The following is a 12,349-nucleotide window of genomic DNA, read 5'->3' as shown; positions in this document are numbered from 1 at the left end:
CTAAATGTTATTACATCTGCAGTATATTGCAGACATAGTTAAAAGACAAAAAAAGTCAAATTCGACCCGTGTACTGTTGCAATCGTGGACCTGACCATCATAATTGCATATCTGGCTGTCATAGTTGCATATTTGTGTTGATTTTGGATCCCCCCTCCCTAACTAAAGCTAGGTTCACGATATTGTAAACTTGGATATTGCGAAAGTAGTAATATTTTAAGCCAACGAAATGATTAGAAAACTAAATTGAATGAAACCAATGATCAACCTGTAAAAAAAATTGCAATTTTTTACTTTTTAGAAATGAAATTGTTTTAACATTAAAAAACATGGTAATAAATTTTTAGCTTAAATCCAAACCCACCATTTGCAAGCAAGTCCATTGTATAAAAGAATCTTGATGTTAAAACCTGGAATACTTGAGAGACCGCCATAATATGTATATTTTTGTTATACTAATAAAACGGGAGTATTCATAATGGTTGGTTAATTTTATTACGGGGGTGTTTGAGATTGCTTATCAAAACAACTTTTTAACTTATTTCAATCTGGCATTAAAGATAAGCTGTTTTTTAGTGTTTGGGTAAGGAAAAAAAAAACTGCTTATACCGGTGCCAAACCGGTAATAAACAGTTTTTGATAAGTTAATCCTTCTTGACTTATGAAAAACTGTTTATTACCAGTTTACTATTTTAACTCTGTTTTATTAATGTTTGTTAATTATTAATCTTATTGATATAAATTTTTGTCAACAATATTATTATAAATGATGAAAAATAAATTTTTATATGTTAAAAATCAAATAAATTAATAATAAAAAATATTATTATACGGAAGACTGTCTTTTTTGGTCATTTTACATATATAAGCAAAATTTGTCGAACACTAAAAAACAACTTATCAGCTTATTGCTTTTTGGTACCGCTATAAGCTAATCCAAACACTTTTTACAAAACTCTGATTTAATACCACATAAGTTAATAAGCACTTTTACAAAAAAACATAAGTTGTTTTAAATAAGCAATCCCAAACACCCCCTACATTAATAGTTTTGTTGACATTGGTGAACTGAACATACCCCAAACTGACATAAGTGAACAAGTAGAGTATATTTGAACGCTGAAGACAACCATGTCGTTTTCCTTCAATATTGAAATTATTTTTTGATCATCTATCAAGTAAAAATATAATGTTTCCCTAAACATATACTTCATATGTTTTAAAGTAAGTGTACATAATATAAGGTGTTTTTTGGTTTGCATAATTCAAAAAGAATTGGAACGACCAATTTCTTTGACCAAATTTTAATTCTTTTGTTTGGTTCACATATTGAAATGGATGGAATCCATTGAATTTTACAAATTTAAAAAATTGATCATTCCTAACTAAAGGATTTGAATTCCATGACTGCCATCCCTTGCCCCACCACGACCATGCTACGATTGTTACTGTCACGTCCCACTCTGACCCCTACCACCACACCACTATTGTTGTTGTCACAACCACCACCCAACTCCTACCCACCCAACCCCAACCTCCCAACCCACCAATGACCAACATGTCACTACTGTTGTCATCACCCCTACCCATACCACCTCCCTTCATCCACCCCACATTCCTATTACGACCATGTTATTGTTGTCCCTGTCATGCCCCTACCCTACTCTCCACCACTACTGTCGCTTCACAACCTCCACTTACTCCCATCTTAATCCACCACTATGCGACTACGGTCGTAGTCACACTCACACACCCACCTCCACCCTGCCCACCGCTCTACCTCTGCCCTTTCTCATCCTAAATGATATAAGATTCTATACATACATATTTATAACATTTTTTTAGTTGATCAAATGACTACTTCATTTTTAATTAATTTATCTTTCCTTTTAACTCTTAAATATATGTGCATTAATTAAGCATAGATTTGAGGACTTAGTTATACATTTTTAAAAGTGAACATTTATTTTAGACAAATATAAATTGATGTATAGATACTTATTTTGAAACAATTATAAATAGAATTATGGATACTTACTTTAGGACAAATATAAATAAAATTATGAACATTTATTTTGAGATGAATAGAATAATATTTAAACGGAATAAATTAAACTTACATACATTTCTCGCTTTTTAAGTTACCATGTGCGCATAAGCAATAAAAAATGCCACCTATTTCACTTGATATATTTGGAGGTAACTTGAGTAGAATAAGTGTTTATACTCATCATTTGCGGTCTAATTGTACAAGGAAGAATGTTATATTAAAATGAATGAAGTTGAAATATCATTTTAATTTATTATTTTGAATATTGAACATAAAAAAGTTTATCTACTAAGCACTTATGTTATAATCATTTGTAGGTATCATAGTGTGTATCTTGTGTTCACATAAGGTTCATCGGAATAAAGTTCATTGAATAAGATTCGTTGGAAAGAGGAAAGAAGAGAAAATATTTATAAAATCCCTAAAATGCTCTTAGTTAATATTTTAAGTTAAAAAAATCAAAATTATTAATTTTCTAATTTAATCTTTGATTTGTGGTTGAAATTGGATCTCACGATTACCACAAACAAAATAGTTCTCATTTGATTAGGCCTCCATATATATATATATATATATATACACACACACACACACACACACACACACATTTGGGATCACATGAGATCAATATGTTTTCGTGTTACCTGTGAGACCATTTTTTTACACTTGAAACTTAGCAGCAAAACACTGTGAAGGTAACCTTCATAGTGTTTTTGTTGTGAAGGTTCAGTTTTTCTTTACTTTCATAGTGTTTTGCTGTGAAGTTTCAAATGTAAAAATGTGATTTCACGAAAACAAGTTGGTCTCACTTGAACACAACTCAATATATATATATATATATATATATAGAGAGAGAGAGAGAGAGAGAGAGAGAGAGAAAGAGAATCATTTGTTAATCAAATGAGTAGTATTAACTTTGTTAACTGATCTGATTCTTTTATTTTTTAATCAACGGTTGCGATTAAATAGGATGTTATAATCTGATAAAAAAACAAGTTAATTGTTATTGAATGAAGGGTATTTTTGGAACAAATTGTTTTTATTATTGAAAGATAATCATATATTATTTTTGGAAGATAATCAATAATATTATTAAAATATTTTTTTTAAAAGTTAATAATATTTTATTTTGAAAAATAATTAATAATATTTTTAAATAATTTTTAATTAAAAGTAAAATTAGAAATTTTATAGGTGAAACTAGAAATTAAAACAACGATTTTTGTTAAAGATCATAGGTGATCGAATAATAGGTGAAACCAGAAAGTGAAACAACGATTTTTGTTTAAAGTTCATAAGTGAAATCAGAAAATGAAAATAGTGATTTTTATTTAAAGTTCATAGGTGAAACCAGATAATCGAAGTTCATAGGTAAAACCAAAAAATAAAACAATAATTTTTTTTAACGTTCATAGGTGAAACCAGAAAACAAAAGAGGTAATTAAAGAAGTTTTAACAAGTTCAAAGGTAAAATCAAAAAATTAATAGGCGTAACAATTAAGTGTATGAGATATTTAAGGAATGATATATTTAAGGAATGTGGTATCACTAATGAAAAAGAAGAAAATGCCCCTGTTAACAAGGTTTGTACAATTTATTTGGTTAACAAAAGAAAAGACTATAACCAAAGGGCCTTTGACCTAACGGTATCGTAGTCCTTGCCCTCCTAGGAGGTCAAAGGATTCAAACCTCACCAAATGTGAGGAGAGTGTGTTAGTTTATTTGTTGCATTTCTCGTATATAAATATTATATACTTCAAAAAAGGGACAATATATAGGGTTAGATTCCGGTGAAAAATAGAGTTGAGTGAGAAACGTTAGAAGCTATCTCCATCATTGGATGCATATTAAGATAAGATGTATCAAATCAATCACCGTATCAAGTGGATTCATGAGTGAGTTTGAAATTAAAAATGATCAAGGATCCAAATCCCTTTTTACACTTCTCATATGATTCTTCGCTTATATATAATGATGTATAATATAAATAATATATGGTTATATTTTTTCCATTTTCAAAAGAAAATTTAATAAAAGATAAAAAGACTAAACCGTCCCTCATTTAACAAACATGCTTAACGGGATTAATAACAAGTGACCATTTTAAAATGAAAAAAAGAAGAAGATGATTTTAGACTCATCAAAGTTGTCCAACACTCCCACTTTCACACTTTTAATTAAACCTCAATTACCAAAATTAGAGTGTACTCTTAAATATATAATAACCTGTTTTTATTTTTAATGCTTAAAACAAATAATTTAGTTTTTAATTTTTTAATTCAATCAAAATACTTAAAGATAATAACAAAATATTTTTAAAGCTAATAAATAATGAAGTAATAATATGAATAGTTAGAATTAATAAAAATAAAATCTTAAATAATATATATACATTATATACATAATTTATTGTTTATTTAATAGTAATTTTAAAATGAAAATAATACAAATAAAACTTTAACTAACTAAAAGTTAATAGATTAAAAAACAAATAATAAACTAAAACATATTATTATAAAAAACTTTGTAACATACCAGACCAACCGTATCAGACATTATCCATTTTTTTCATACACATGGACTTATGATTTTAAAATGTATCTGATAGAGAAAATATCTAGTCCCTTATAAGGCAACTTTTGTTTTCTTCCCCAACCAAGGTGGGATCTTACAATCCACCCTCTTGAGATCCCATCGTCCTTGTTGTTGCACCAGTCAGGTTCCCGACTCTGATACCATCTGTAACATCTTAAACAAACCGTATCAATATTGTCCGTTTTGTCCACACACCTGGACTTACAGTTTTAAAAGTGTCTGGTAGCAGAGGTATCAAGTCTCTTATAAGACAACATTTCTTACTATCCCCAATCAATGTAGGATCTTATTATTAAAATGACATTGTGGTAATATGAAAGAGATGTATATAGGAGTGCAAAGAGATCATCCCAAATAGTAAAAAAAAAAAAAAAAAAGACATAAATGATAACAATTAATGCAAAGGGTTGTGTAAGAAAGAAAGTTATGTTGAAAAGCGTGTGAAGAGATCTTAACCCTTGTTCACTTGTAATCTCATGTCCACCATGAATTATGCTTTACAAGGGATTGATCTTATTCATCTCGGTGTACCTTATTAGTGTTGACATTTAATTAGGATTGATCCAATGATGAAAATGTATTCTTACTTTTCTCACCATAACTTACCTTTTTATCGGAACCCAATCCTAACAATTAATAGATAAATATGAATAAAAACTAATCATATCAATAAACACTATTATAATAAAAGTAATATAATAATAAAAAAATTAATATTTAAAATTCACTGATTTAATAAATGAGGAGACCTTTAGACCAATTGATAGGGGTGCAATAAAAAAAACCCTTATTTTTTGCTATTAGAATTAGAAATAGAAATAGAAATAGAAATAGAAATAGAAATAGAAATAGCTTTTCAATGAGAAAATACCATTGTTGGTGGTTGATTGGTTGTAGTCACCATTTGGCCTACCCTTTCAACATTTCACCAAATTCCTTTTCAATAATAATAATAATATATGATTCTACAAGATGTTTGAAACACTCTTTCTTTTAACCCTACTCTAAAAATATAAAAACTTGACAAAAAATAATTGTCAGTTTTTTAAATTTAGTGAGGATTTTTGTTATTCTAAAGTCGTCTGTCGACATACATGACTCTCAAGCATTGATAAAGGCATCATCATCATCTGGTGTTGTTATATCAGGCATATGCCTCTATATGTTTACATCCTATTTCTTTGGGAAATTCTTTAACCCTAGTCTTGACCACCGAAAAATCTCCTAGAAATGCAAAAAACCGACATAAAAATATAATTGGTAGTTGTTGGAATTTAGTGAGGGGTTTTAAAGTTGTCTATCGACACTCATGACTCTCAACCATTGACAAGAGCATCACTATCTGGCGTTGTTGGTATCAAGCTTTATGTGTTTATATTCTTTTTCTGTGGGAAAGCCTATAATAGGTTAGTGTGAGTGATATAGATTGGTCCTAACAATTAAATACGCGTGAAAATTTTACAAAAAGGTTAATCATATTATTTTGTAGCATTTGACAAGACCCTGATGTTAACTTATTATCATTAAAACCACAGGGAAACAATAATTATTATGTTTTTTTTTAGATTGTACATCAATTACACCAAAAATTGATAGAGAAAGGAATGAACTTTTATAAAGAAAGAGCGAGTTGAACATTGCTAATTGGCTTCCATCATTACATATGATCATACTTCAAACAACCGAAAGTAAGTTGTGACATTATTTGATTCAGATAACTCAAAGAGTGTTAATGATCGAAAATTTTACATGTACTGATCTGTATTCTTCTTAAGCTTTCTACTGGCTTTTTTAACCTACCAAAGACACATAGGCACAAGGGTTTGTCTTTACATTATGATGTTTGTATATCCTAGATAAATAAACCAGAATACAGGTCAATGTATTTGAAAGATAATCTTGTTCGTAAAACTAATTCTTTAAGGTTCCTATTGTTCTTTCTTCATGACCTATCACGTCATGTCAGAACCTAGGTCTTGTTAAAATGAGTCATCCTAGACCATGATACATATAAGACCATAAGTGAAACCATACAATTCTACAAGATTCGAAAAACCAGGACCATATTAGCTATCATAATGTCTCCAAGAGGACATTTCCTTCCATGGACTGAAGATGGTATTTCTTTTGGTCCATTCAAGAATGTGGGTTGGATGTCATTGGTTGTATCAATTGTCGTCTTTTGCTAAAACCTTAACATAAATATTGTACCTTTATGTTTGGTCATTTTTAACTCTTCAATCCATAAAATGACAATGACATGTCTGACTATCTATCGAAAGAGTAACATTGTATCCATCTATTTAACCTTACAGGAAGATTTTGACAAAAAATATGAATATCTGTAATAATCTAAACACTTTCAGATATATTAAAGCTCAACATCTTAAACGGAAAGGCCACTCCGACACATAAGTTGATACCAAAACTCTCCAAGGAAGATGTTTCCGAGTGTACACTAGTCTTGGTTCATTTCTATATATCCATTACTTAATTAATTGTGTATATTCTCATATGTAGTTTGCTTTCTTGATTCTTATATATTCAGCATGTACTAGATTTTCACATAAACAACCTTTCTATTCTTTTCAGTTTAATGTACCTTTCGAGTAAATAAAAAAAATCTGTATATTCAACCGCTTAAAACTTACCAACTTATCGAGTTAATTTGATTTGATTTGTTTTCTTTTTTCCTTTTTACAATTACAGAAATAGTAAATTCAATCAACATAATTATCATACATTTTACTTTTTTTTTTCTTTCTTAGGCAAGTGATTGACCCACAACTTATTTTCCTTTTTTCAATTTGAGCCCATTTTAAAAATTAGCATTCAAAATTGGATAATCATTGTAAATTATGATTGATTTGGATTTACTTCATTATTATTTAATACTTAAACCCTATTTACATTTGCTGCTTTTTCTTTTTAACTTTTTACCATATGCATTGAATGTCATTTTTTATGTGTTTTTTTATTTTAAAATACAAATCTAAAAAACTAAACTAATATGATACTTTCATCAGGTTACTAAATCCATAACGATATGTAACTTGCAAAGCGTAAAATTTGCGATTTAAATAACATAAGAGATGTTGCATCAAATTTTTACGAAATAAAGTGAAGTTACATGAAAATATGCGATACTTTTGAGTCATATCATCATCGATATTCAATAATTTACAAAAAAAGAGAACATCATGAACCCCCTTCACTTCAACAATTAATATTCTAATTAGAGCAAAGCAAAAACCCCTTTCAAAGTTAGCACCTTTTTTCACTGCCACAAATCCCTTCATCAAAAAAAAAAAAAAAAGGAGGAGGATAAACACCCATTTTGAAATCACCTAGAAATGTCATAATCAGTGTACCCAAGTTGTTGCTCCATTTCCCAGCTCAACTTTGAAGCAACTCTTTCATGGCAAGGCACATACTCCTGTTGTGAATTGGTCATGAAAACACACTTCAGTTTGTTTGACTTCAAAACTCAAATACCATTAAATAGAATTTACATAGTTTTCTGAATTAATCAATTACCTCCAGTTTACGAACCAAAACCTTCGCGGTTGGTGCCAACACGATGATGTGTCGAGCACTTGGGCTGATGAACCCTTCCTCAACCGCTTTGTCAATGAACGACAGTAACGAGTTGTAGTATCCATCCACATTCAACAAACCAACCTACATCCAACATCTTAATTAATCAATTTCTTTCGTTGTATCAATCCATTTGCTTCAAAATTTAAGAAATCTACCGGCTTATCATGAATGCCGAGTTGAGCCCATGTTATCACTTCAAGCAGCTCTTCAAGAGTGCCATATCCACCTGCATAATCATCCTCTTAATCACTACAGGCATAATCTTGAGGCAACATGTTATAGTTTAATTTGAAGTGGAAATACATATATATATATATATATATACACACACCATAAATGGTAAGGTAAGAAGTTTACAAAATCAGGTCAAGTGTCACCATAACCATATATATCAATTGCTTTAAATGGGTCACAGAAAATAAAGAGAGATACTAACAAACAAAACTAAATTATGACAGACACAAGCTCACATAAAGAGATTAAGGGGCTGTTTTGACAATCACTTTCATATGTAGAATTTCATTTCTTGATATGATCAGACACTAAAACAACTCTGAAAAACTATGCTTCTTTTTTCTTCCTTGCATCTTGTCCATTGTATGGTATTGGTAATCATAAAGTCAAAAGCACAGCTTTGACTTCTGTTCTGGAAAAGGACATGTAGCTTCTGCATACATAACATACTTGTACACAATTAATACAAACAACTCTTTCTCTCTCCTGGGTCAAAATAGACCTTTCTCTAGTAAAGGGAAGCAACTTGCTCCTATCTTCTATCAACTGAAAAGTCAAAGTCAACAATTTACATGCTTTCCTTTAATTGTTGGTCTAGTTAATTTAGCTTAAGGAATCAAGAAAAGGGGCTCCATTAACACCCCATTAGTTATGACACACAGCAGCCTCCAAAAGTCTAGATTTATGCTAAAGAAAATCTTTATATTTCTCATGCAATAAATGTAAATGAAGATACATTTAGTGAAAAACTGCTCATATATATTGGGATACATTTGAATGAAAGAAGAAGACAAATAAAAGCACCTGGCAGGAGTTGTATGAGATATTAGTGAAAGAATATGAAACATGCTGCAGGGCTTTATATTTATACTAACCTGGTAAAGCAATAAAAGCATCAGAATGCTTTGCCATTTCTGCTTTCCTTTGGTGCATATCTGCCACTGCTTTCACTTCTCCTACAGTTTCACCAGTTAACTGCAAAAAGGAAAACAAAAACATTAACAATTCTAGAGAGAGAGAAAGAGAGGTGTGTTATGATGGAGTTTATGCAGTAAAACAATGATGAGGGTTGCAGGAATGGTGGACTTTCAATAATCTTTTACAGTCACTGTATTTTCAGAGGTTGCAGTACACATACACATACACATACACATACACATACACATACACATACACATACATCTCTCTCTCTCTCTCTCTCTCTATATATATATATATATATATATATTTTGTGTAGAAAATGCCAAGGAAGAAAGGTACAAGAGCTAAACTGTACAGGCTCAAGATATCAGGAAAAATTGTAACCACAAATGGAAAAACCATATAAATCATCTGAAAGCAAAAACCATATATAATATATACATATCCAACCAACCCCAATTTGTTCTCTTGATAAGTCTAATAAACAACAAGAGACAAATGCTTAACAACAATAAAAATATCATTTACATTAAAGTGATGTTCCAGAAAAGGGTATATAAAAGCAAAGAAAAATAGCAAAATATGCAAGTTTTTTACCTTTTCTTCCTCTTTCTGTTTTAGTTTATTGATATATACACATTATATATATATATATATATAGTTTTGTAATTTTATAATATGGAAAGTTTCAAGACTTTTGATTGCTATCGAGACATACCTCTCGAGGCATGAGCGTCTTGGGAATAACCCTGCAGTAGAAGAGAGACAAGAACATGACAAAAAGTTAGTTTTAATCAAAGAAAACCCCAACAACAAACACACTGATTCTGTTCCTTAATCATCCTCTGTTAATCTTAATACTAAAAATAAATAAACCTTGTATCTTTTTTTGAGGCCATATATAATAATGATTAACATCACACGTTCCATCTCTATATATTACCCAATAACATGACGACCACCATCATGAACAGCTTGTGAGACCAATCCCATTAACCCAATGCTACCTCCTCCATACACCAGATCGATGTTTCTTGAAACCTGCAAATTCATAACATCAAACCTCTTTTTACGCTCACCTTTTTCCTTATAAAAATCAACATTTTGACATTTTTTTATGGATGGGGTTCACTCTTACAGCAACGATTTTCAATACACAACATAATGGTACTACTTTTTTCGTACATTATCTATATATTCTTTATCTATTTTAAGAACAAAATACGTACAAACCTTAGAGCATCTCATAGATTGTAGAGAATTTATATATGAAATCGTCAACATGCAAAGGCTCATAGTTGCTGAAACAAGAAATCTTGAAAAAAGAAGACATTCTTGATTTCAAACACAAACCATGATGAAACGAAAAGAACACATTCTAGTTGTTGATTTCAAACAAAAAAAACCCCATTAAGCTACAAGCAATGAAGAAGAAGATTCCAAACAAAATAATGATCACTTTTTCAAGAAACCCATTATCAATGGCAAGAAAGAGAGATTTGATAACAGAAAAAGAAAAGAAAGAAGATGAAAATACCAATTCTTTGCCAAGCTCAATAGCAGCATCTTGGTAGCTGCTCTTCTTCCCTTGGCTACTCCCACAGAAAACACAAATCCTCTTGAACTTTGATACCTTGATTTCACTATCCCTCTCCATTATTCTGCTGTCTCTATCTTAGTTTTCCCTTTTACAGGAATATGGTTGATATGAAACAATCTGGTTGAAATTAAAAAGAAGAATCTGCCCTGTTTTAACCTTTCAAGAAACACACACACACACACACAGAGAATGTGAGAGAGAGAGAGAGAGAGAGAGAGAGAGAGCCCAAAATTGCGTGTGACAGAAGAGAGCACTAGTCTGATGGATTAGTATAAAATCAAAAACATTTGAGGGGTGGGGGAAGATTGTGTATTGTTTTAGTCCTTTTTGGTTTCACCACCTCAACCGTGCTTGTATTTATAGACTCTTTGGCACGTGAGTGTCCTCTCATTCCATACCCTAGCTAGCACGTGTGGGGACCATACAATTTTCAAAAACAAATTCATCTGCCATTCAATTCATTGGTATTTAATTATTTACTATATAATTAGTTTTTTCAAGTGTTGTATTAATTCATGACTTGTTTGGTAAGCAACTCATGAGAGCATGTTTAACACAATTTCTAAAACTAAAATAATAAGCTTCTAAAGATTTTCTTTATAAAAATTCATGAAATTTTAAATAAAATTATCGAAAATGAAGAAAAGAAGAGCAAAATAATTCTTTTTATTCAGATTAGAAAACTACTCGCGCAATACAACAAGATATATCTCGATTTCAATATTTCATTTTATTTTTATGGTCTTTGTTGATGTTATAATATGAATTTATGTGGTTTTGAGCAAAACAATAATGTTTTTCTTAATCAAATATAAATTTGAAGATATCATAAAAATTAAAAATATATATAAAAGTTCTATTTTTTGTGTAATTTCTCTAATTCTATTTTTTATTATAATTTAATTTAAGTTTAATGACGAAGTCATTTATTTTTTGTTTAATAATATAAATTTTATGTAGATAATAACTAAGTATTCTGTTGAAACCCAATAATTATCCTAATTATATTTTAGATTTTATATTTAAAATAAAAAATTTTATCTTGTATTTTATTATATTTATCTACAGTTAGTTACATGAATTCAAACATGGAACTTAAAAAGTTGTACTTACGCACAATTTACTTGTAATATCATTTTTTATATAATTTCTTTACTTTATTTTTTTATTATAATTTGATTTAAATTTAATAATAAAATAATTTATTTTTTGTTTAATAATATAATATTTATAAAGATAATAATTAAGTATTGTTATAACTCAATAATTATCTTAATTATATTTTAGATTTTTTATATTTAAAATAAGATGTTTATCCTGTATTTGATTATATTTATCTGTAGTTAGTT

At 29.7% G+C, this 12,349-nt stretch overlaps 1 protein-coding gene across 1 annotated transcript; it reads right to left on the bottom strand.

The window, feature by feature from the left end:
• Positions 1-7,738: 7,738 nt before the first annotated feature.
• LOC112516730 (cytokinin riboside 5'-monophosphate phosphoribohydrolase LOG3) lies at positions 7,739-11,288 on the bottom strand. The gene is made up of 7 exons (XM_025123936.1): positions 10,938-11,288; positions 10,344-10,441; positions 10,119-10,149; positions 9,355-9,454; positions 8,401-8,471; positions 8,183-8,326; positions 7,739-8,081 (listed from the first exon to the last, which is right to left on the bottom strand). Exons 1-7 carry the CDS (start codon positions 11,055-11,057, stop codon positions 7,989-7,991), a joined length of 657 nt encoding a protein of 218 aa, XP_024979704.1. The 5' UTR covers positions 11,058-11,288; the 3' UTR covers positions 7,739-7,988.
• Positions 11,289-12,349: the final 1,061 nt, after the last annotated feature.

The sequence above is a fragment of the Cynara cardunculus genome (genome assembly GCF_001531365.2).
Source record: "Cynara cardunculus var. scolymus isolate 2C chromosome LG 8, CcrdV1, whole genome shotgun sequence".
NCBI lineage: Eukaryota > Viridiplantae > Streptophyta > Magnoliopsida > Asterales > Asteraceae > Cynara > Cynara cardunculus.
Note: the sequence above shows the minus strand (reverse complement) of the source record. Positions and strands in the feature narration are given on the sequence as shown.

What these genes read in the sequence shown, in the direction of transcription:
- LOC112516730 (XM_025123936.1), bottom strand. Translation starts at nt 11,057, where the DNA reads ATGGAGAGGGATAGTGAAATCAAGGTATCAAAGTTCAAGAGGATTTGT. An exon ending in GGTGGTCGTCATGTTATTGG is followed by an intron (nt 10,150 to 10,343) that starts GTAATATATAGA and finishes CTTCTACTGCAG; the next exon opens with GGTTATTCCCAAGACGCTCA. An exon ending in TTTTGGTTCGTAAACTGGAG is followed by an intron (nt 8,082 to 8,182) that starts GTAATTGATTAA and finishes AATTCACAACAG; the next exon opens with GAGTATGTGCCTTGCCATGA.